Below are 27820 nucleotides of genomic sequence, written 5' to 3' on the forward strand. Positions count from 1 at the left end.
GAGATTATCCAAAACAAGGAGCTACTTTATATTGAAATAAATGTTGAAATGGCAATCTATTAAAGTTCACTCTCTGACGGGAAATAACTGTTTTGACCAATAAGTGTCCACTGTGTTGGCTGATATGCAAGTAAAACAACAAAATCCATGAATATACAAGAGAATAGTTGTCCACTGTAGTGACCAATATGCATGAAAGGGTTAATGGTGGGGGGAACTCAAGTAGAATGGAGAAAAGGCAGCACAGAAAGGCTCCAGTTAACTGAGAGTCAAACCCAGAACCTTCCTGCAGTGAGGTGGAGGTGCTAACCACTACACCACTAAGTAAGCACTGTCACCTCACAGCAAGAAGGTTAGGTCTTCCAGTTCCAGTTTGGCCAGGACCTACAGTATTTGTATGGAGTTTGCATGCTCTTCCCATGTTGTATGGGTTTTTCTTCAGGTCTTACATCTCCCAAGACATATATGCTAGGTTAATTCTCCTGCCAGTGCCCTTGACCAAGGCGCTGGCATAGATCTGAAGGGGGTCCCTGGGCACCTTCAGTGGCAGCCCACTGCTCCTCTGTGTAGGGTGAACATTGGGTTAAATGCAGAGGCTGAATGACTCTATAGGGATGATAAAAATGAACTGGACTGACTTAAAGGAATATCAGATCTAAGCATTAAAACTGAAATACTCCATGCATAAGTCACAGTGAGCCCATTTACGTGCACACCAAAACTCTGATCATTATCTGATTTCTTGCGTTATCGGACTATTCAAGTGATCATGTAAACAGGAATTAATCTGATAGGCTTTATCCGATAACAGCAGTAATCTGATTATGAGAAATCAGATTAACACACTTAGATTTCTCCCCAATAATCCAATGTTTTCATGAATGTACACAGGTTAATCTGATTTCTTTCGTTAAAAAAAAAAAAAATAATAATAAAACAAAATTATATAAACAGACGTTAGCCTAAAGAAAAAGTTAAACAAATAATGAAATTAAATGACGGACAGCAGCACCATGTAACCTATTTTGCAGTCTCATTGGCTCCTCCCACATTAGGCCAGCTAACATCAGCTGACACCGTAGGCACTACCATGATTAACAAGACAAGACCAGATGTTTTGAAAATGTCAGGAAGTATACTGTACATCTTATGTCATAACTTGCGTACGTACTCCGAAAGAAATCAAATAATGGACTCAAACATGTACAGGGTGGGGAAGCAAAATTTACAATGAACATTTAGTTGTTTTTTCTCAGCAGGCACTACGTCAATTGTTTTGAAACCAAACATATATTGATGTCATGATCATATCTAACACTATTATCCATACCTTTTCAGAAACTTTTGCCCATATGAGTAATCAGGAAAGGAAATGTCAAAGAGTGTGTGATTTGCTGAATGCACTCGTCACACCAAAGGAGATTTCAAAATAGTTGGAGTGTCCATAAAGACTGTTTATAATGGAAAGAAGAGAATGACTATGAGCAAAACTATTACGAGAAAGTCTGGAAGATACTATTAAAGAAGAATGGGAGAAGTTGTCACCCCAATATTTGAGGAACACTTGCACAAGTTTCAGGAAGCGTGTGAAGGCAGTTATTGAGAAAGAAGGAGGACACATAGAATAAAAACATTTTCTATTATGTAAATTTTCTTGTGGCAAATAAATTCTCATGACTTTCAATAAACTAATTGGTCATACACTGTCTTTCAATCCCTGTCTCAAAATATTGTAAATTTTGCTTCCCCACCCTGTAAAGCCAGAGTTTCTCAATTATCGCATTTCTGAAGTGCATGTAAACGCATCGCATCTGATTACAGCAATTATCGGCTTACTCCCAGTTATTGGATTTTTATAGTCATGTAAACGGGCTCAGTGGCCTATGTTGAAGATGGGATTGTTTGAATCCACACTTTATACAGCGGATTTTAATGTATCTTCACCATGTCTTTTTTTTTTTTTTTTTATGGTGTGACCTTCCAACATATTTCTGGATATCTTACTAAAGTACTGACTCTGTAAATAACAGCTTTAGCCACACATCCAGGTTAATACCCACATGAAAGGAAATGTAGGGTTTTAAAACCGAATGACCTTCAAGTGTTTGGACTGTGTTATAAAACCAGAGCAGGAGGAGATCCGAGCAAACACAGGAAGAGAAACTATAACTAAGATCAAACATGGAACTATCTTACTGTGAGGTGACTTTGCTAACTAATGAGCCAACATGCTTCCTGGCACCTTTAATTAACCAGCAATGTTAATTTCCTCTGCTGATACTTATCATTGATTAAATGTAACAGATTCACCGGCCCACTCTTTCCTCTAACAGTATGTGTGGCACAATAATGCAGTACTGGCCAACTTAAATACTGGTCTCAGTATTGTACAACAGTTGGTCTCTGGTGTTGTGTTGTTACACATAATTATAAAGCAGCATATTCTTCCTGAAATTGGCCGCATTTCCGACTGTTCGCGGCAATTTTTGTGTGCTTTGTGCTGGTCATTGTTTGCTACCGTCATTGTAAAACTGAGTGCTGTTGCACATCCAGGGAGACAGGAAGCTATTCACAGGAAGATTGGGAATCCCACTTGTGAAAAGAAAGTACAAAAGAGCAACACTCAGAAATGCAGTGGGTGAGCACACATGTATACCAACAGCATAATGAGCTAGTTTCATTGTTTGGGCCTTTGCATTGGTGTCTGGCAGCAAAGAGTTTGTTTTAACAAGCTCAGTGCATCATACAATGGAGGGCAATGAAAATAAAATATGGATCTACTCCTTACTTGGGCCTTGTGAATTGAAGAAAGAAAAAAAAAAATCAGGTTTTTTTACTTTGAAATATGGACTTATCCAGGTTGAAAAGGAAAAAGTGGTTTAAGTGAAAGGTAGTGAATGTTGCTATAAAACCAGCTCTAACTGCTTGTAATGGTCATACTCTGACAAAGAAGAAGAAAATACAAACATACTGTAATTGATCTCACCTCTCATTTTCACAACTTCCATCTTGCAAAACACCAATAGTAACTATGGCTTCTGCTATGGTGGTGAGAAGGGCACATATAAAGATGACCTTGACTGCTTTGAACTGGGAGGATGGTTGGAAAGAAAGAGAAACCATTAATTCAGTGGGTGAGACCAGCATTTTACACAGATAGAAATGTAGGCACCATGTGTCACTGTGTGTCACATACATGTTGGTGTGGATGACACTGTGGATGGCTGGGGCTGAATCATTCACTAATAAGGAGGTTGGTGGGTTGATCCCTGACCACTGTGTGCATGTCAAAGTGTCCTTGAGCAAGACACCGAACAGTCCCTGCTATGTATGTATGTATGTATGTATGTATGTATGTATGTATGTATGTATGTATGTATGTATGTATGTATCTATCTATCTATCTATCTATCTATCTATCTATCTATCTATCTATCTATCTATCTATCTATCTATCTATCTATCTATCCGTCCGTCCGTCCGTCCGTCCCTCCGTCCGTCCGTCCGTCCATCCATAACCTATATATATGACCTTTTTCATCCTCTTAAGAAAGCCTTTCTTCAGGATACCTCAAAAACTACAACCAACACTACAACTAAATTAGAACAAGACTTTTACAGAAAAAAACATGAATAAAACAATCAATTATAAAACTTAATCAAAAACTAAAGTGGAAGAGTAAATTATAATAAATCAGAACACTGAGATGTACTTGATTTGATCCTACTACCTAACATCTTGGATAAATAAATAAATAAATAAATAAATAAATAAAACATCTCCCCATAAGAAGAATATCTGTTGTGAAAGGGACAAAAGACACCAGTAAGGTTACTTTACAACTTTATCATAATGTGGTTAAAGTCATCAAACCAAAGCACAAAAATAGCAAAAACAACCCCTGGCTTCATTCTTTCTTGATGCCACTTTGTTTTGGCAGACATTCTGTCACTCAGATCCCACTCTTTGAAGTCTACACTCTTTAAATGCAGGAGATGTTAAAAATAAATATTTTTCAGTGGTACCCAGATGATTCCAACTCCAACCAGCTAAGCTGGCTTGCAGGCACTCTGCCACTTCATAACAGCACAGGGTAGGTTTAGACATGTGCACATGCCCACGTTGTTTGCCGGTACATAACATGTGGAGCTTTCATGCTACAATGTGGATTTTTGCAAGGGCATGTACAGCTGAAATGTGAAACCTCTGATTTTGACTCGGCACAGCATGTCTCTGCCGGTTCCCTCAGGACACGCAGACCCCACTGCAACTACAGCTTCGGCTTGAAAAAATACTGATGATGTTCATTCACATCAAACATTACCAAAGGCTTTCATTTAACGCAGACCTAATGCTTTATTAATGTACCATTTCATTTACTCTTCACTTTTGGTTTGGTATTTTATTTTGTACATATTATTCACCAGGCAGCTGAGATGAACTGCCCTCATGTGCTCTTATCCTATTTTTATGGCTAGTGCTTTACTTGTTTTTAATAAACTGCTGCCACTGGTAGTTGTCCCTAACTGTTTTTTTTTCTACAAGTTTGGATGACCTGATTTCACTTCCTGTAGTTTCCAAACTGAAGTTTGATTGTCCTTCTCCACGTGCCGTGGATCCGTATGTCGATTGTGAATGCAGCTGATCCACGTCCTCAAAAGACAAATTATGAAAACAGCTGTAATTAGTGGCTGATTTATATATTGTGGTAGGACCTTAGAGACTAATTAAAGTCCTTTGTGCTGTTGTCTGTTGGAAACATGCTAATTTGAAGCCTTTTGACGGAGATTCACGAGAACAAGTCTGAAATTTATACATCTCAATTTGGACGCATCTCCTGCAATAATGAACACTGGGTTTAGTTATTTAAATAACTTGTAAACATATTTCACAGGGATCCAGTCTGTGCATCATTATAGTAATTGTTGTGTGATGCTAAGAAGAAGTGCTTATCCCTTATTTGACAGAGTTGAGGCAGTGCTTGTACATTAAGCCTTGCTATTGTGCTTATGGCAGAATTTTGAAAGGGGTAAGGCAAATTATCCACAGGATTTTCCTCCCAAGGAGCAGGTTTCCCTTGTTTATTAAATTTGTTAAAGTGCTTCTGAGCAATGCACATTTTATCCTCTTAACAGTCAAATTACTATATACTCCAGCAATTACTTAATGTACTCTAATGAGATTTCCCCATGAAATGGAAGGATTCATTTATTTTAATGTGAAGCATTCCACTGGGCAGTTTATGCATCACATCCCTTCACAACCCAGAGAGGCTTTGAGTCATAAATAGTAAGATGAGCTGGGCTTTCTGAATTGCTACTCTGCCCTCAGCAACCAAGGTATGTGATTCTGTGATCCAGGAGCTGAGGGGTCTGTCTGGGGGGCATCGGCGGGTCACAGGTGTTATTTCCGAGCTCAGCTTGGTATCAGCAGGCAGTCTTTAGGATTAGTGAAAGAAGGCTGGGCTGGCAGGCAGTATGTGTTTGCCTTCAGGGTCATTCGAGTGCAGAATAAAAAAAAAACAAAAAAAAAACAAATAAAATAAAATAATCGCCTTCAAGCCGTTGAAATCAAATAAGGTAACAAAAGACCACCCTTTGTTTGAGTACCACTGTGATCTGGATTTATTTGGGTCACCTTGGAAATTGTTGGGCATAGATTTGCTATGTCTTTGTGCTTTAGAAAATGAAAAACACCCCTGCATTAACAGAAATAGTAACCAGGAAATTAACTCAATGAAATATTTATGAACTGCATTTCTAAAACAGGTGATGTTTTTGTTTTGTTTTTAAAGACATTGTGTTTAGTACAAAGAGGCTAATGGCAATAATCTCCCAGTTACTCACAAAAGACCAGTATGTGAAAAGATTCATTAGCATATGAGTTCTAGATGTGTCACATGTCTATAATGTTTTCCTCCGATATATAACCAGACAATAGTAAAGCTTATATATGGTATTGTCTGGATTTGTATGTGCAACATATCCCACAGAATATGAAAACACATATTCTATCACAAATTGTTCCAGAAGATACTGTCGGTATAGTATAGTATAGTATAGTATAGTATAGTATAGTATAGTATAGTATAGAATGGCATAGCATAGTATAGTATAATATAGTATAGAATAGTATAGCATGGTATAGTATAGTATTGTATAATATGATATAGTATAGTATAGCATCATATAATATAGTATAGTACAGTAAAGTATAGTATAGTACAGTATAGTATAGTACAATATAATGTGATATAGTATAGCATAGTATAGTATAATATAGTATAGAATAGTATAGCATAGTATAGTATAATATAGTATAGAATAGTATGGCATGGTATAGTATAGTATTGTATAGTATAGTATAGTATTGTATAATATAATATAATATAATATAATATAATATAATATAATATAATATAATATAATATAATATGATATAGTATGGTATAGCATCATATAGTATAGTACAGTACAGTACAGTATAGTATAGTACAATATAAAACGATATAGTATAGCATAGCATAATACAGCATAGTATAGTACAGTACAGTAAAGTATAGTATAGCATAGCATAGCATAGTATAGTATAATATAGTATAGTATAGTACAGTGTAGTATGGTATAGTATAGTACAGGACAGTATAGTATAGTATAGTATAGTATAGTATAGTATAGTATAGTATACACTGTATAGTCTATACTATACTATATAGTTGAGTATAGCATATACTGTGTCCAAAAGCATCAAATGTTGCATCAAATGTTGCATACTGTGACCCTCATAACATACAAACACAAACTGTCCTAACACTGTTGTGTCATTTTATGCAGATATCACAATTTGGTCAAAAATATGACTTAGACAATTATGTTATGAGGCTAATGATATGCATTAAATTAAATAGGTTAAGGTTAAAAGTCACACCCACTTTATTATACCTGCAGATAAATTCAGCCTGTGCATTTGACCCATACTAATGTACATGGAACCTAGCATTAGCATTAGCACAGGTGTAGGGTGCTGAGGAACCAACTCCAGATCTGCACTGGTTCCTTGGTTTAAGCACTGACAGGAGAATTATATGAACCTGTTTTTGATGGACGAGCAAACCTATGCTGCTTGGAGAGAACATGCATGAATTCATGCATGAATTATGACAAAAAAGTGTCTAGGTTATTTTAGACTGATTTCATGAATCAAAATTAGGTTAAAGTTGAAGTGCATTTTGATTTTTTTTTTTTTTTAAAAAAGGGTTTTATGAAGATGTTTAACCTCCTGAGACCCAGAAAAGTACAAGTTTTGGCTTTTTTTTAATCAAATAATTGCCCTATATTGGAAACAACAGTTTTTTCAGATACTTTTTTTTTTTTTATGGAATGTCCTTTGTGGTGGATTTTTTTTTTTCTTTTTTGTTTATTTGTTTGTTTGTTTTTAGTGAGTTTATTACTCAAAATTAGACTAAAGTTGAAATGCATTCCCAGGAAAGTACAAGTTTTGGCTTTTTAAAAAAAAAATTAAATAATTGCCTATATTGGAAACATCATGATGCAACAGTTTTTTCAAATGCATTTTTTGTAAATTCTATGAAATGTCCTTTGCGGTGGACATTTTTGTTTGTTTTATAAAGCTGTGACACTATTGCCCACAAATGTGGACAGAAAACCCATACTTGGGTCTTAGGAGGTTAACTTTAGGAGATCACAGAGCGGTCCAAATTCTAAAACTAAGATGAAACTTTTTTTCGTTATATTACCTAGGGTCTATAGAGACTGCCCCCATGTGGTTTGGAGAATATTGCCTTTATAACCTTTTGGAAAGTGAGCTTTAATGTGGACGTCATACATGAAAGGGTTAATATACAAACATGGCCCCATCTTATATCTAAATGTGCTTTGCGATTGGGTGTTTTTGGGTCCAATCTTGTCAAATATCTAATTGAAGAACTTACAGAAGACAAAAACAAACATACCCCCTCTTTGAATAGCACCGTACCTTTTGTTTTTTCTTCCAGTGTACTGTATTGTAACTAGGAGACATGTGTCTGACTACAGAATGTTTCAAAGACTACAGAAAGTGGTGACAGAGCTGATAAATGACATAAAACCTGTCACATGCTTAGCAACCCCACAAACCCATTCAAAAGTGTCATGAAGTGACATCATGTTCTTTACAAGACCGAAACATCTTACCATAATTACTTTAAACATGCATGAATAAGCAGCAGAAATAACATGAGAGACATTACTGATTAAGAGATGTGAGCATTGAGTGCAAAGTAAGGTTGTCTCCTAAGCTGAAATAATAACTGTGTAGAATTAAAACTAAAGTACAGACATTTGAAGCAACTTTTGATGGCAGCGAACCTCTTCTTTTTCCCAGCTGCAGACAGATAGCCGAGGCATTTTCCTTTGTTATTGAAATGCATAATATGATGAGAGTGGAGGTGGAGAGTCAGTCCCTCCATAAGCTTATGTACCTACAGGCATCTTTTAAGCAGCTGTCGAAACTGTCTTCTTAAAGGCTGCGGCTGAACCACAGAAGGACTTTGTTGTCTTAAATTTGACACTTCATATAATGTTTCTTATTTTACCAATTAGAGACAACTTAGACTCATTTTATTGTTAGATACAGAGGTTGGCGTACTTAGAAAAAATAAAATAAAACATATACATATATATATTTGCAGGCTCTGTGTGCTGGGCTCCATCCCCCTACCCCCAGCCAAATTAATTTAAATTAATTCATATAAACTCAAAGCGGATAGTAACTGATACAAATACATTACTACAAATATTAAATTATTTAAGTTATTGTTGTATTGTGGCTGCCTCCACTGCTACTGCACAATAATACTAACAAATTAGGCTACTGGTATTATTAATATTACATATTTTTGTATTATTACAACAATTATTATTTTCCCTCTCATTCCCCCTCTCTCTTTCTCACTTTCATTCACACTCCTCTTTTCCCCTTTTCCCTGTCGCCCCTAACCAAACCATATTGTTTAGTTGCTCTTTACTTTTAAGGGTAACACTTTATGATAAATACACACTGTGAAGCATTATTTAAGCATTAACAAATACTGAATTCATCATTTATAAAGCATATTTCTGACATGAATACTCATTAATATATGGTTTATAAGCACAGTTATAATGGTTTTACTCATCATGAATAAGCTCATCTACACTGTGCTTAATGATTGTATTTTCATACTTTATAAATTATGGATTCAGCCTTTAAAAATTTAGTATTGCATCACTTACAAGGTTCAAACCAGTTATGATGTGCATTTATGCTCGCACATACACTATTCAGACATGTACTAATGGTTAGTGAATATTTTAGTGGGTATTTTATACTAACACACATTTATTTTCCTATAAACAGTTATTAATACAGGAATTCATTATTTCAGGTATTTATAAAGCACTTACTACTCATTAATTAAGTCTATGGTGTGAGCTCATCTAAAGTGTGCACTATCTATGCCATATGAAGCATTTACAAATGAGATTTAAAGGTTGGCAATGCCTAAAGACTCACAAAAGTTTTTTTGACACAGTACATGGGATTATCAAACAAACTGCATGATTGAATGATGAATGATTATGAATGATGAGTAAAACATTTATAACTGTCCTGATAAACCATATATTAATGAGTATTCATGTCAGAAATATGCTTTATAAATGATGAATTCAGTATTTGTTAATGCTGAACTAATGCTTCATAGTGTGTACTTATTATAAAGTGTTACCCATTTAAGATCTTTTTCATTGTTATAATGTTGTCGTTGTTGTTGTTTGTCAATAATCTGTCATTGTTGTTGTTTTTCTGTCCACAATGTCTTGCTAACTATCACTAATAATAATAATAATAATTATATATATATATATATATATATATATATATATATATATATATATATATATATATATATATATATATATATATATATACAGGGTGGGGAAGCAAAATTTACAATGAACATTTAGTTGTTTTTTCTCAGCAGGCACTACGTCAGTTGTTTTGAAACCAAACATATATTGATGTCATAATCATATCTAACACTATTATCCATACCTTTTCAGAAACTTTTGCCCATATGAGTAATCAGGAAAGCAAACGTCAAAGAGTGTGTGATTTGCTGAATGCACTCGTCACACCAAAGGAGATTTCAAAAATAGTTGGAGTGTCCATAAAGACTGTTTATAATGGAAAGAAGAGAATGACTATGAGCAAAACTATTACGAGAAAGTCTGGAAGATACTATTAAAGAAGAATGGGAGAAGTTGTCACCCCAATATTTGAGGAACACTTGCACAAGTTTCAGGAAGCGTGTGAAGGCAGTTATTGAGAAAGAAGGAGGACACATAGAATAAAAACATTTTCTATTATGTCAATTTTCTTGTGGCAAATAAATTCTCATGACTTTCAATAAACTAATTGGTCATACACTGTCTTTCAATCCCTGCCTCAAAATATTGTAAATTTTGCTTCCCCACCCGGTACATTTCCAAAAACACAGTGCATTGCAAGGAAGCATAAAAACATTCATCATAGAAGTAATGAATGCATCTGCTCAAGGATGTAGTGCAGAACTGATGGTCTGATGCTCGCCACCATCTCAAGCAAGACTTTGATGTGTATACAGACATGTTTCATACATTTTTTGCAGTATTCTAGCCCATCTAAAAAAACTAAAAAAAACAGATAAAACATACTTTCCTTTGAATTTTATGTATAAAGAAAAAGTGCCCAAGTCCAGTTATGTGCCCTGCCAACACGGTGAAATAAAAGGACGTCTTAATGGAGAGACAAGAGGCTGAGATTCTGCTGCCCTGATGGAACAGACAGACAGACAGACAGAGACAAACACACACACAGACTCCCTAAATCCATTATGGTTTTAGACTTCAAAGCTGATATTGGGTTTTCAGCATTCCCTGAAAATGGAGAGCATTGCTCCATGTTTGCTGAGTAAATTTAATACCTTGTGTAATGTGCGCTGCTCCCCTTACTGTTGTGCTTCTTAATATTTTCCACCATTAAGTTTTAGGTGAAGATTTGTAGTTTCTTCTTTTCCTTGTTTTCAGACCTCAAACTGTACTTTTCTTTTTTGTTTCTCTTGTTTTGCAGGTGGGATCTTTGAACAAACAGATGGACCTGTTTCCCTTGTTAGCGCCGAGGAACTTGCCTTTAAATTTGCTGTTAATAACATTAACAGAAATAGGACTTTGTTGCCAAATACAACATTAACATATGACATACAGAGGATTAATATCTACGACAGTTTTGAGGCGTCGAGAAAAGGTAAGTGACTTGTTTTGAGTTAATTTATGGAGATCCTGGTCAGCCAGAAAAGGTCAATAAGAACATTAAAACCTCTTCTGATGACTACTGTTTTTCTCTCCTGTTAACCCATAAAGACCCAAACATCCACCGGCAACCAAAATCATCTACTGATCTAAACCGTTTAATACCTGTTGATCCACTGATCCTTTCAATACATGGAAATAATTGGCATAAAATACAGTTTGTCATCTTTTCATAGTCATCAGATATGACCCATTTGGACGTTCAGAGGCTCCATCATCTTCTACAACATTGATTCACCAGTAAAACCCATTGAGTTTGATAAATGACAGTGGATGGACACATTTGGTTTATGTTCAGTTAATGATATCTTTGCTGAAAAAGTCACTTTTTTCAGGGTTTTTTTTTTTTTCTAATTCTGATATAATGACCCTGAACTTTAATCTGAGCTTTTATGAACATCTACATCAGGGGTGTCGAACTCATTTTAGTTCAGGGGCCTCATACAGCCTAATATGATATAAAGTGGGCCGGACCAGTAAAATACTATCATAATAACATATAAATAATGACAACTCCAAATGTTTCTGTTTGTAAATGCAAATATTTTCATGTATTTACACTAAAACAATGCATAATTTTGCAAAAAAAAAAAAGAGAATAATAGAATAAGAACTTAGAAATAATGTCAACTCCAAAGTTTTCTCTGTTTTTGAATGAAAAAAGGAAAATTCCATAATTAAAATGTTTACATCTACGAACTGTACTTGAACGTAACATGAACAAATATGAACAACCTGAAAATTCTTCAGAAAAATAAGTGCAATTTTAGCAATATTACACTTTAGTTTATCATTTATACATGTGCATCACAACTTACAGATCACAGTGGATCTACAAATACACAAAAAATTTGATAATAGACAGAATTTTGTTAAAATACTACATACTTCTCTTAAAACATTTCAGGTTGTTCATATTTTTTGGGAAAAGCCAGTCTGTAAATGTAAACATTTTTGTGTAATTTTACTTTTTTGACACTAAAAAATAAACAAAAAATTAGCTTTTTTTCCATTATTTATAGGTTATTATGGTAGTATTTTACTGGTCTGACCCACTTTAGATTGAACATCCTTGATTGTTCGTATCTTCAGTTTAATTTTGTATTTCACAAATTCATCCCAGGAGCCGGATTGGAGCCTTTGGCGGGCCGGATTTGGCCCCAGGGCCACATGTTTGACACCTGTGATCTACATGATCAGTAAATCAAATATAGAAAAATACATAATTTACACTGAGAAAATACAAAATGAGGAGGATAATATTACAATCAATTGTGATAAATCACTTAAGAAAGGTTAAATATAGAGATAAAAGTATTTGAGAACTGCCACAAAAGTAGTACTGGGTCTTTATGGGTTAAAGTCTACTGTAGAAAAAGAAGTAATTGGTTGTTGCTGTAAATGCTAAAGGTTTTTCTCTATCTTTGATCCAGCTTGTGACCAGCTGTCTTTAGGTGTGGTTGCAATATTTGGGCCTTCACATAGCTCGTCGTCAAATGCTGTGCAGTCGATCTGCAACGCGTTGGAAGTGCCGCACATCCAGGTGCGGTGGAAACACCACCCCATGGACAACAGGGACACCTTTTATGCCAATTTATATCCAGATTACTCCTCACTAAGCTATGCCATCTTGGACCTGGTGCAGTTTCTCAAATGGAAAACAGCCACTGTTGTATATGATGACAGCACAGGTAAGAACAATATACTATTCTGTAAAGTAATTCACTATGTTCACATCCAAACTGTTATTGGGGTATTGTTTATGGTTCAGTTTGTTTGTTTATTTGTTTGTTAACAGAAAACTATTGGTTGAATTCATACCAAATTGGGTTTATAGATTCCCAGTGACCCAGAATTGATGTGATTATATTTTGGGAAAAGTAGGTAAAAGTTAAATTTTTTTATGAATTTAAAAAAAAAAAATGTTTTTCTCCTCTAATTTACTTACAATGGGCGAAATTTCAAATGTCTATAAAAACATCAATTTTCTTTCAGTTCACTTCAAACTTGGCACATATATAGAGGCAACTGATTTGATGACATCAGCACACACATATACATGATGACATCAGCTGGATCGATGCCAAAATAAGCTACAATAGTTGAAAGGGGCGGGGTTTGTTGTGCTTGGCACCACTTGTTGTTATTATGATTTGCAGGGAAATAGGATAGCATTCTGCAATACCATTTTTTAACCCTTTCATGCATGAATTATGAAAAAAAGTATCTAGATTTTTTTTTTTTAGATTGATTTTATTACTCAAAATTCAGCTAAAGTTGAAATGTATTTTGATTTTTTTTTTTTAAATATGGTTTTATTAAGAAGGTATTTAACCTCCTGAGACCCAGGAAAGTACAAGTTTTGGCTTTTTGTTGTTAAATAATTGCCTATGTTGGAAATATCTTAATGCAACAGTTTTTTCAGATGTATTTTTTTCGATGGAATGTCCTTTGTGATGGACTGTTTTTTTTTTGTTTGTTTGTTTTGTTTTTGTATAAAGCTGTGAAACTTGTTCAGAAACATGGACAGAAAACCATAACTGGGTCTTAGGAGGTTAACTTTATAAGATCACAGAGCAGTCCAAATTCTAAAACTAAAATGATACTTTTTTATTGTATTGCTTAGGGTCTATCAGACTGCTCCCATGTGGTTTGGAGAATATTGACTTTATAACCCTTTGGAAAGTGAGCTTAAACTATTTGTCCGCAAATGTGGACGTCATGCATGAAAGGGTTAAATTTTATTTATTCTTTGTTTTACCAGGAAAAGCTCATTGAGATTAAAAACCTCTTTTTCAAGAGTGTCCTGGCCAAAACAGCAGCAGCAGAAGTTACACAAAATAGAAATCACAACCAAATCCAACCAATAGGGAGAACTGATCTAAGGTTCAAAACCCTCTTAGATCGTGGCACCAGTACACTAATATTGGAGGCCAAATTGCTGAACAGGACAGGGTAAAAAAAAAAAGAAAAAAAAAAGAAAAGAAATCACAGCCATACATTAAATCTTACATACATCATACATCCACACTAAAAATATACATAAAACACAATAACAGTCCATTCTAAAACCATACATAATTCACTAAACTAAGAACATACATATAAAACAACATCAGTAATTTAAAAGGTATTAAAAGTATAACAACAATGTTCCTTAAAAGCATCTTAAAGCAGAACCTGATTCAATCAATACACTTAAACCTTGCTCAGTTCAGTCCCATGCTGATATAATTTGATCTTGTGCAAAATAAGTTCACAGTGGATTTCCAGAAACTGTTATAACAATGATAGTTTACAGGGAAAAACATTTTATCATGACTCAGTTGAGCATGAAAGCTTTAATTTTCCAGCACATCAGGATTTTGACTTTTGTGAAAATAAATAAATAAATAAATAAATCTATCTAGCACCAATGCTTTTTATTGTGTATTGACAATCTGAAGGTAATTGATGCTCATTTGGTCAAATTTACCTCCAGATGTGAATATCAAACCCAATGGAAGATAAAGCTAAAAGGCAGACCCATCAACTGGGCCCAAAACTGTTCATAAACGGTTCATACAGTGTCTCTTTTGCTTGTGTGTTATTACAAACATCCCCAACATGTTTGGGTTGAAACCCTTGGGATATAGTGTTCACTTCAGAAATATCTTTATGAAATCATTCACTAAGTTTATCACTTTCATCACCAGCCTATAGGTTGAAAAAAAAAAAAAAGAAATCAAAGTGCGAGTGGAGGAAATTAATTTTGAGTGACATTCTTCCACCCATCCATTCATAAGCTTTTATCATGTCCTCAATAGTTGATGATAATCGGGGGTTCTATGGCTGCCCAGAACATTTTACACCACTTGGACAGATAAATCCTGAGACGCTGAGCTTTGAAGGAAATACGGGGATCATCATCATCATCATCATCATGTGAATTCTAATAAATTTATGGAACTGAAATGTTGCTGGGATACGGTGCTAATGGCTATATACTGACCCGTGTATAAGTCAAAATCTTGATGTGCTTTAGAAATTGTGATTCCAAATGGTGCTCGTGATTGAGGTAAAATCAAGCATTTTAACCCTTGAACAACAGGGCGCTGCTTTTTACATTCTACTGCATTCAAATTACTTCAACCATTTGTGCTATCTACAGAATTCCAATGGCAAAAAACTGAGATCCCAAGCTTTCCGACACAACATAACACTTTACGGCACTCCATTCTAAGAAGAAAGGACCTGTTTCAGAGACTTCCATAGACTAAAAAACGCCTGGAAATAACACAAATATGAAGCTATAATATGGATACTGCATGTTCAAGGCCAAAAAGTGTGTTTGAGCAGATGTAAAATAATTGAAAGTTTATTTCTGCAATCTCAAAAAGTTTCATTATGGACATTTACAGTTGTTTCTGATAATAAATATGCTAAAAACTTCAAGTGCGTTTTTTTTCTTTTATACTAAAACACACTGTTTTAAGCATTTATTATTTATAATAATGATAATTAATCTCCAGATACTGAAAGTTAAGTTCTTCCTGAAAACAAAGATGCAAGAGAATTGGCAAAAAAAAAAAAAAAAAAAATTCTGATACTTTTATTGCAAAGAAAACATGAAGACACCTAGACGGCCTATTTTTGGTAATACTGGTACCAAAATCATTGTTGACCGGTGTAGCCAGGGGCACCGCTACCAATTGTGGGCTCCGCAAAAGGTAAACGTTGTGGATCCTCTCATAAAATTCAATATGTTGTCAATCTGGCGGAGCACGGGGGGTAGGGGTAGGGGTGGGTGAGGGGGGGGGTGGGAGGGTCCATACATAACACAACTTATGCTAGCTTGAGAACGGAACTGAAACTTAACATACTTTCAACGTCCGACTCCCGACTTCTACGCATCTCTTATAAAGCACGAAATGTTCACAACTCTGGACCCCCTCCACTGCTCTATGGGCCCCCCACAAATGCTGGGCCTCATGAATTTGTCATGTTTACCCCCCCCCCCCCCCCCCCCCCCCCCCCCCCCTTATCCACGCCCCAGGGTGTAGCTGATTAATCGGCTAAAATCACTTGTTCTGAGAAAATTGTTGAATATTACATCTAAGTCAAAGTAATAAATAACTAAATAAATCAAAATCAATAAACCTAATCATGAAAAATGTCTATTTGTTCTATTACTTTCTAGTCGGTAAGTACAGTTTTGAAGATTATTAGGCATCTGCCACGATCTCTACCAACATCTGCCGACATCAGTAGTGTGTAAAATGTCCTCTCATTAATCAGATTATGTAGGAGCCTTTATTGGACATGTATACACCATATTCAGCTTCTGCGTCTCTGCTGGGATGTTCATCATAGGTTGCGACACAGGCTTACCTCAGTGTATCTGTTCATCGTATACAAACCAACGACTCAGCAGTTTTAAGGCAGGGGGAGAGATTCATGTCCCAAAGAGAAGCCCTCATTTATGGTCGGAAAGAGAAAACACCTACTTTTAAAGACTTGGATATCTACATTACAGCGTGACCTTTTCAAGAAGTCAGTGGAGGGAATAAAAGAGAGAAGCTGTGTTCACGTGATAGAATAAGTCCACCACTGTAGGATGAATAAAAGACGATAAATTACATGTTAGGACTTTGTTAGTCTGAATATGTTCAGCTGCCTTTGAACGAAAAGATAAGAGGAATATCCAGGTTAATGAACGCATAAAGACCCAGACATCCACCTTCAACCAAAAGCATCTACTGATCTAAACTGTTCATCCAATAATCTTATCAATACATGGAAATAATTGGTGTAAAATGCAGTTTATCATCTTTTCATAGTCATCAAATATGACCCATTTGGATGTTCAGAGGCTCTATGGTGAACATGGAAACACCGTCATCTTCTACAACATTGATTCACCAGTAAAACCCATAGAGTTGAATCAATGACAGTGAATGGACACACTGGGTTTATGTTCAGTTAATGAAATATTTTACTGAAAAAGTCACTTTTTCCTCAGTTTTTTCTGTTTTGAATAGAGCTGTAAAAATTAATGCATTAACATTCATTAATCCATCATCATGATTATTCTGATTTAAAATTTTAACACAATTAACCCTGCCAAATGGGCAGTTTATCTGGTAGTGACAGGCAGCAGAACCAACCCATAAAGATGGAAGATGCTAAACAGCACGTTGGCCCTCTGGATGGAAATATGAGGACAAAAAAAAAAAAAAAAAAAACAAGACAAAAAGTATAATGCACATTATGCAGGAAGGAGTTTTCTTTTCACCAAAGTAATTCCATTTTAAAATACCGCATTAAAGCAAAGCATAAATTAGTCTGGGATTCTGCTAGCAAACGCTAGCTAACGCATCGCCCAGTTTGCAACAAACACATTAAGTGCATATATTTTCCCTTCTTTCTCAAGCCTGTTTACTCATACAAAATGAAACACGATTAATATAGATTAAAAACAAATGATATTTAATAATGATTAATCAAAATTAATCCACAGCAACCTTGTGATTAAAGGTAGGGTCTGAGATCTTGGAAAAACAGTTTGAGCTAGCTACATTTTGAACATACTCAATTCAAAAGTCCAAACCCCTTTCTTCAGACCTCCCTCCAAAGCCACGCCTCCAGAGTACTGGAACACGCAATGCTTGTTCCTGAGGGTTCACGAGCGCTGCCCAGCAACAATTAGCTGTGAGGCTCTGCTCCGTCCCCGGCTTTACTCCGACGCCGTATACGGTCCGGCCTGGCCCCGGCCACAGCCCCATCTCCGACACGGGCTGAGGCTCCCTCGCCAGCTACGGCCCTGGCTGAGCCTCCAGCTCGCAGATCCATGCATACCTCATTCAGTTTCCTCCAACCCCCCGACTCTTCCAGAACAGCCCCAGTTCAGACCTATGTGACTAATGTCACATTTCCTAGTGGTTTATGTTAGTGAGAAAACAGTTTGCCGGTGAACTTTCCATCCTAATATAACTAATATATCCAGGTTCTGGCTTTGTTTCCTGTACAAGCACTTCCTCTGGGAACGTGCAATTCATGCATGAAGAGGGTAACGTGCAGAGGGGGTGAATGGCAGTTGAGTTTGATAGACATATCACCGTTCAATCATTTCGCGTGGGCGCTCAAAATGATTAGATGGTGTTTTTTCAGTTCTATCCGTTCCACAGGTGACTGATTTTTTTTATTTTTGTGTTAGAGCATTTAATTAATTAGTTGTAATCGGGGTGTGAAGGGGATTTTAAGCAATGTAATAACAAATGCTCCAGAAAAACATCTCAGACCCCACCTTTAATCTGATTTTCTTTTTTTTTTTTTTTTAAATTATTGTTTGGCAGCAGTAGTTTGATACAATAACCTTTGACTTTACTCTGAGCTTTTGTGAACATTTACATGATATGTCAATTAAACATAGGAAAATAGATGATTTTGACAGAAAAAAATGCAAAATTCAGAGGATAATATATAATAAATGGTGATAAATCACTCAGGAAAGGTTAAATAGACAGGAAAAGTCATTTGGGAACTGCCACAGAAGTCACATTAGGTCCTTATGTGTTAATCATGTGTCTCAATAGTGTTTGTTTTCTTATATGCATCTGTTCCATTAAAAACATTACAGTCTGATATTTCTCAGTAGTTAGTTTTATCTATTCTGTGTTTCACCAGTTCCCGTTCTGTTTCTTTAGGCCTAATACGACTACAGGAGCTGATAATGGCCCCGTCCAGGTACAACATCAGGCTAAAGATTCGTCAGCTTCCTCTGGATACGCAGGACACCAGACCCCTCCTCAAAGAAATGAAGAGGAGCCGGGAATTTCGCATCATCTTCGACTGCAGCCACCACATGGCAGCGCAGATTCTCAAACAGGTTAGCGAGCTTTAGACCTTCCTATCGTACGTAAGAAATGCAAAGCATGCGGTCCCGTTCGTTGCAGCTGTCACCGACACCAGTTGATTCTCATCAGATCAGATGAGAAGGAAAATATGGGAGCTTTGAGGTGCCAAGAACAGAGCGGTGCCTAGGTGGGAGGAGAGCTACAGCAGAAGGTGTATTCAATAATAATTAGGGGGTAGTGATTCTTTTTGTGTTAGGGAATACGGAGAATGCCTGCTTGCACCACCTGCCTGCTCAGAAACGTCTCAGATGTAGTATCGCATGTAGACATCAAACCAAAGAAAATACTGAATTGATATTTGTCAGTTTGTGGCAGATGTATTTCTTGGAGTAAACAATCTTCTTCTGAACATAAACACAAAGACACGCCGCACTCAGCATCATATTGTGTGATCAGTTAAGATGTACAGCTGTTCATATTCTCTTCCGTTACATCTGTCTTTCTATTGTATTAAATATGACCATGCTTGAGTGTAATGCATTGTGCTCACAATTTGATGCATCTGTTATTTACACCTTGGCGAATTATTCGGTCCTGCATTGCATCGTTCTCATTTGCCTTTGGCTGTTAAATATTAAACACAGCTAAACAAAACATCAAACAATCTGAAGAAGACACCGATTTTTTTGCAGTGGGCTTGAATGAGGTCCTTGTCCATAGTCGGTGTTAGCTACAGTAGATGCCAGGCGTTAGACCAGGGGTGTCAAACTCATTTCAGTTCAGCTAACTTTGATCTGAAGTGAGCCGAACCAGTAAAATAATAAAATAATAATATATAAATAATGTCAACTCCAAACTTTTCTCTATGTCTTAGAGTGAAAAAAGTAAAATTACATTATGAAAATGTTTATATTTGCAAACTATTCTTTCAAACGTGAAAAACATGAACAAACTGAAAAAAATAAGTGTAATTTTAACAATATTATGCTTCAGTTTATCATTTACACATGTACATTATATATCATTTACAAATCACAGTAGGTCTACAAATACACAAAACATTTATTAACAGGTGGAATATTGTTAAATTGCACTTACTTCTCCTAAAACATTTCAGGTTGTTCACATTTTTTTGTGAAATTATATTTTGTTTTAGTGTAAATACATGAAAATATTTACATTTACAAACAGAGAAATTTGGAGTTATGAGTATTTATAGGTTATTGGGTAGGATTTTACTGATCTGACCCATTTGAGATTGAATTGGTTTGAATGTGGAACTTGAACAAAAATGATTGTTTATATTTTAGTGGAATTTTAGCATTTCACAAATTCATCCCAAGGGCCGGAATGGACCCTTTGGCGGGCCGAATTTGGCCCCCCAGCTACATGTTTGACACCTGTGTGTTAGTCGTAGACAGGAGTAAGTGGTGTATTATGGATATCCACGTAAAAAAAAAAAACATCTAAAAAATCATTGTCTGTTGAAGTGTATGCAATTTTTAGAATCCTTTCACCATTCTACCTTACCAGACAGACAATTTTTAGAACATTTTCACCGCTTTGCCTTATTAGACAGGCAATTTTTTTAGATGATTTCTACTACTTTTACCTCAGCAGATGGTCTTTTCCAACAGGGAACTGAAGCCACTATATTGCTCCCTTCAAAGCTTCCAGACGCCAGTAATTTTTCCTCCCAGAACACTGGAGTTGGTCTAAGGCTGCCTTGATAACTCAGTTTGTTTGTGTTATTGTGTGATTTGGAATGCTAGTTTGAATTCAACCTCATTGAGGCGGCAAAAGACTGGTGATTTTTTGGGAGAAAATAGCCATACATGAGCTTCAGTTCCCCATCAGGTCAGCAAGGGAAAGTAATGAAAATACTCTTAATATAGTATGAACTATGCATATGTGTATTCTTCAATGTCACCAGTTTCCTTATAAAAAAAAAAAAAAAAAGGTGCCTTGCAAAATTCAGGAGCTGTTGGTCTGCAGCAGCTTCTGTCAGTTTGTGTTCACTGTCGGATCCAAAATAGCATATTAGACACCAAGGTTACACAGTAGTACATGCAAACACATCGACCAGCAACCAGTGTTTTTCGAGGTCAAATTACTATATTTGTGTAATAAGTCGCCAGACAAGTGCAGTCGATTTACTTTTACACAGCATGGGAACTGCTGGTCTTTTGCCGCTTCAGTCAGTAATTTAGTCAGGTTGCATTCAAGTTAAGTCACACAACAACACAAGGACACAGTGATCACAGCTTCAAACCAGCAACTTTAGTGTTCTGGGAAGTAAAATGGAACTATAGATGAATAGCTTCAATTCCCCATCAGAGCAGACTACTTCATGGCAAGGAAGAGTAGTGAAAATATCCCAGATATAACATACAGTTATACATATGGACTTTGAAATTATTCAGACAAAATAGTACTTTTGCTTCACAAAACACAAGAGTGGCTGCAAAAGTATATTGGATTCAAAGTAAGATGTTACAAACTAAAGTATCATAAGCAAACAGTGTTGCACGAGTTACTTCCAAAGTGTAAAACATTACAGATTACTTGTTACTGTTCATTAAAAGTAATTTCTTACCTTATAATATTACTGTCTCAGAATTGTAATGCATTACATGACTCCTGTATTACTTTTGAGTTGCGTACAGACTCTCATCATAAATGGTGCAGTAGAACCCAAACCCCCCCAAATACGCCTTGGGATGCATAAATTTGCGTCCCAGAGTACATGTGGATGGATAGCTCAGTAAGTAACACTTCAGTCTTTGATGTTTGAATCTCAGCAGGAACGCTTGTATTTTTTCCCCCATTTTACATGTTCAAACAGGGGGTGCGGTGCAGAGGACACGGACAGATAAATCCACAATTGATAAAGAATTCTAACCAGTCATAGAAATGTTAGCTTACCTTGTGATTGCTGATCACATGGATCATGCTAATGCTAACTAGCTTCTGTAAAGCAGGGTTAGGGTTAGTAATGAACATACGTCAGTGTGGACAATGGAATGTCTTCTGTCGTCTTCACCCATTGGCTGAACACCAACAGGAAATAGAACTTTACAGACGTATTTTTGATTCCTTACGATCTTGCTTTTTGTGGGGTTTTTTTCATCGGCGCAATTAAATTATGGGCGAAAAGTGAGTTGTAACTCAAGCGCTGTTGAACATGTACCAAGTAAAACATTACTGAAAATTGATTAGTAATGCCTTACACTACTGCGTTACAGCAAAAAGTAATCTGTTACTGTAATGCATTACTTTTATAATGCATTACTCCCAACACTGCTAGCAAATCACTGGATCTACTCAATGGTAGACCAGAAACTCTCCTGTGTTTTGCGAGGTAAAGCTACTACTAGAACGATACAACAGCTCCAGTTCGTCATCACCAAAGGATGTCTAATGACAAGCAAAAGTAGTGAAAATATTCAGAATATACCATACTCTGATAATGATGTTTCGTTCTTTTTTTTGGCTAAAATGCCTTTTTTTGCTGCTGCTCAATATCAGTTTCTTGCTGTGATTTCATTTTCACAACTGTGCCTACTGGAATTTACTCAAGGTAATATGCTATTTAACAATTTTAATCCCTCTAATAACAGTTTCCATCATAACAAGATCTAACATATTCTGGTGTCAAATATGTGTATACACACATTTTGATATAAACGACTCCCAGTCAACAAAGAACTGGCAGTATTCACAGTGATGAATGCAGTAAGGATTGTGTAGGTGGTCTGATCCGCTGTAGATGTCAGGAAGCTGGTGGAACCCCCCGCCCCACCACCACCACCACCACCTCCATTCCCCCCACCCACCTCCATTCAGGATGCTGTCAGTTTCTATTAACATGTTTATCAAAAGAGTCATCTTCTCCCAAGTTAGTTAAATAATTCAGTCCTCCCAAGTTTATGGAGATTTAAGGTGACATATATGTACTCGTGGTTGGTGTGTACGTCATGTAAACCTTCAGAGAGAAGAAGTGAGGGATGCTTTCGAGGCCTCGTTATCAGGATGTTCAGGGGCGCCTCAAATGGAACAGCGTTAAAATAAGGATGTAGCATTCTAGCATTACATACAGTGTTTGGTTATGAAAGTAACATAATAATAATAATAATAATAATGATACCACAACTGAGCACCTCAGCATTATGTATCTGTGACAATATTTGACCCTACGTATCTTCGTTGTTGGGTGGAAACCTCATAAGTCCATTTTTCATCTTAAGGGTTTTAGAAATATTCCACCAATGAAAAATGTTGAAAACGGCTTGTAACTACATGTCTTAAAGGGGTCATATTTTGCTAAACCCACTTTTATTAGTCTTTTGTACATTTATTTGTGTATTTGGACCCTAATAGTTAATAAAGTGTGAATTTGCAACTCTCTAGGTGCTGCAAAGCTATCTTTATATTAATTCCGGCAAAAATCAAGCGGATTTCTACAAACTGATTCAATTCCAGCTTAATTTGTTACATTTTATAACTAGTTACATCACGACATTTGCACATATAAGGTCAAGACTTCCGGTGAAATTGTACTTATATTTCTTAAGACGTTTCAGGTTGTTCGTGTTATTCACATTTTTAATGGGGCTGGAGGACTAAGCACCAGCTACACTGTCAATCCAAGCAAGCTACCAATAGAGAGCCACCCCTTCTGCTCGTGTAGATCCCGCCCATCACGTTCAGTTGAACTCACACAAAAGATTTTGACATCCGACGAACATTTGTCGGAGTACGACATAATTGTTTATCAGCAGCAGCGGTTGTAGTCCATACTAAAAATATGTCCAAACTTCAAGCCAATTACCTAAAATGTTCAGTTCTTGGTTGTATAAAGAAACACAAGTGGCTGAACGGGACATAGTGTACAGTCAACAACCTGGAGGGGGTGGAGCATGAAGTGGCTCATTTGCATTTAAAGGGCCAGCGCTTAAAATGACCTTTCTGGTGTCATTACTCAGAAATAGGGTTGAAGATGGACCTGTGGAGTTGAATTAATGAAGAATTCAGACCTAAGCATAGCATTTACAGTTTATATAGACCACAAGGAAACGTTTTAAAATGCATAATTCCATTTAAAAAAGCAAAATATCACTCCTTTAATTTCATTTGTTTATTTAGAATATATGTAATTTTTCCAGTTTCCCGAAAAATAAACGTTTTGGACATAAGAGGTTTCCACCCGACTGCGATGATCATTTAGAAATGCATTGTGTAGAATTTAGGGACATCTAGTGGTGAGGTTTCAGATTACAAACATCTAAATAGCAATCGCCTTTCCAAGCCTTCAAAAGAACCAACTGTTGCTACTAAATACACGGAAAATGTGACAAGCCCTCAGTACCATAGATAGTGGATAAAGGTGGACCCCTTACCTACCACAGTCTAATACTGAAGGCAGAATCCAGCGATCCCAGCAGGTGTGGAGTCCATGCAGTAGAGACATCGAGACGTCTGGTCCAACCTCCTGTCTGATTGGTTTGATACTGATGGATTCAAGGCCACAACCTGTCATTACTGTTTTTAAATCAATAAATACGTCAGCCAACACAAAATGGTCAACACCTCAGGATATTTCACATCGTTCCTTGAAAGGGTGGGGGCTTAGACCTTAGGGGGTGCAGAACAGACTCCACCACCCTTTTGTTGTCTTTATTGGCAGCTGTAGAAAAGCCTACATGGCCCCATAAAATGTCAGTTTCTATGGATAGTGATGATAATACAAATTGAGCTTTAGCTTGAGGTCATATAGGGAGGAAAAAATAAATTCAAAGCTCATCTATAACGCTGAAAAATAACTGAGACTAAATATTTTGAGTTGTATTGCCATTTCAATTCTATTGCAATTTCAGATGATTACACAGTTATGGAAATGAAAATATAGTTGGTAAGATCAATCCATCAATCAGTCAGTTGATTACAAAGTTATCACAAACAGTTATTAAAATCAACAATTCAATAACAAAACACATTTTGTAATAGGACACCCCAGAGGGACATATTTTAACATTTTTAACATATTTTAACACATTTCAACATATTTTAAAATATTTGCCTATCTTCCTAACGATGATTCATTTCCTTTTCCTAAGTCCTTTTGTAATCAGCGTATTCCAGTATATTAAAGATAATTTAGTAGTCAGACATGTGGCTTTACCCACATAAATAAAGTGTTGACATGATTTATATTTCAGCCATTCAGGGTTTTGGGTCAGATGTATTTTTGAAGTAGCTCTTTTTGTTTATGTTTACGTTTCAGTTTTTTTTTTTTTTTGGGTTCATTAGGCCATGTGGGGTTACACTAAGAATAAAGCAGCAACATTTTTTGCTTAAAACGCTTTTTAGCTTACCAGCTGATAGGCTGTAAGCCATTGTCATCATGCGGCCTCCAGCATCGTCATCGTCTGTTGTTGTCGTCTGTTGTCCGTTACAAAAATTTCAATCGTCTTCTTCTCCGAAACTACTTTTCCAATTGACTTCAAACTTGGTATACAGCTTCTTTATGATGATGTCGTCAAAAGTTAGTGAAATTATTTGGATCTGGATCTGATTATGGATTTGGTGCAACTTAAAAATTTCCCCATTATAACAGATAGGAAGTGCCGGTAAGCTACGAGGCCATTGGTCCTATTTTTAAGTATATTAAAAGAAGATGTTTTTAGAGTTTTCAAACTCAGTCTAGATATCTTTTCTGCCATCTTCCATTTCACCTAAATCTAACATACTCCACCTTTAAAATATGGCTTATTTTTAGAGGTTATATACGGGAGATTTATACATAGTCTTTTGTGTGTGTGAATTATTATTTTTTGTTTGTTTTTTTATTAACATTAACTCCCTCCATTTTTGAGCTAACTCTTATCCTGGTCATCTTGCTCACTGCCAAACCCTACTTTTCTTCTGCTCCTCTACAGCAGTAACATTGTACAACCATTAGCTTAGAAATAGTAAACAACCAACTCCCATCACATAATGAACTCTAACTTCACAAATCTATAACTGAAACGCTGCATGGTTTTGCTCTGTGATACGTGGAGAATCATTACAACTTTTTATTATTAAAAAAAAAAACTATGGTGCACCTTTGACCATCTTTTATGTATGGTTTGTCTTTTAAAGTAGTAGTCTAGATTTGAGAGCTTAGGATCCATAACATTTCATATGTGCATATGATTGAAAGGACCTGACATGCCCCAGAGGATTCTGGGGTTTTCATTTATGAAAAACCCTCATTATTAATCTATATGATATTACCTGTCCATCCCAATCACTGGATATAGATAACAGCACATTCCAACAGTCAGATGAATCCTGCCAATACTGTACCAGCCCTGCAACCCATAAGGGGCAATTTGTCTCTGGTGTTGTCGTAACTAAAAGCAAAATCTAGAATGACGACCCCACTGTGCGTTTTGATCTTGTGGGAACGTGAGTGTAATGTGACTTGACTGGTGATGCAGTTCCATATTAGAAAAGACAGAAAAGAAAAGATGATCCATTGCGACTGTCCTGAAAAGGCTCTTAATGTCACCTCTGAAGTGCAGAATTACATCCTTGGAATATTCCCTTGTCTTGCCACGACTCTCAACACCATGTCGGGTCCTGTCTTTGCTCTGACAAACTCACCTGCATTCAACATGTCAGATTATATTCTCCTCTAACACTGGAAAACAGAAAATGGAAAGCATGCCTTCTAAAAGAACTCCCTGTATCCTTTGTTGTCACATGTTTTCATTTTTAATATCGTAATGTGACCCTAATAGTGATGAACCAGGGACATGTTGCAGCTGATGGGTTATATTCTGGCAACATTATGTGCTATTATTTTATGAATCCATTGCAAATTAATGAAAGCTGTCCTTAGAGCAGGGGTGTCAAACTCATTTTACACTGTAAAAAAAAATATGTAATTTAACAGAATTTTCTCTGTTTATTTTAAAGATTTTTCCTGTATTTTTAAGATACAGGAAAATATCAATGAAATGACAACAATAGACTGTGATTTTACATGTCAAATGTAAAATAACATGAAAAAACTATAACTGTGAAAAATCATAAAATTTCAATTTAAAAAAAAAAATGTTTTTTTTTTCACAGAACAATACAGTTAAAATACATTTGCAAATGTATCATAATTTCACAAATATTTCTTTTCTATTTATGAGTTTAAACTGTTAATTTAAAGTTTAATACTGTAAAAAAATATATTAAAACCAGATAAAATTACTGACAATTAACCGTAAAAGAAGTATTTGTTCTGTAAGTTTAACAAGACTTGTTTGTTAACTGACAAATATCTTGTGTAATTACGGGAGGTTTTACAACAAAAATGTTGAATAAATGTATTTTTGTGAATGTATAACATGTCTAAGCACTGAAAAACTGTCCAAATACAGTTTTTATCAGTGGATTGTACAACTTTGTCTCATTGAAAAGTATATATATATATATATATATATATATATATATATATATATATATATATATATATATATATATTTATTTATTTATTTATTTATTTATTTATTTATTTATTTATAGGTAATTTGGTTGTTTTAATACATGTAAATATT

General features: G+C 35.8%; 1 protein-coding gene across 1 annotated transcript in view; it reads left to right on the forward strand.

Moving 5' to 3' along the window:
- The window catches only part of LOC115435542 (glutamate receptor ionotropic, kainate 3-like), a 239968-nt gene that overhangs the window by 121000 nt on the left and 91148 nt on the right, over nt 1-27820 (forward strand). Inside the window, exons 2-4 of the mRNA XM_030158013.1 lie at nt 11150-11323; nt 12822-13079; nt 19074-19255. Of these exons, the coding sequence (XP_030013873.1) occupies nt 11150-11323; nt 12822-13079; nt 19074-19255 (614 nt within the window). The remainder of the gene's footprint in view (nt 1-11149; nt 11324-12821; nt 13080-19073; nt 19256-27820) is intronic.

The sequence above is a fragment of the Sphaeramia orbicularis genome, chromosome 16 (assembly GCF_902148855.1).
Source record: "Sphaeramia orbicularis chromosome 16, fSphaOr1.1, whole genome shotgun sequence".
Lineage (NCBI taxonomy): Eukaryota > Metazoa > Chordata > Actinopteri > Kurtiformes > Apogonidae > Sphaeramia > Sphaeramia orbicularis.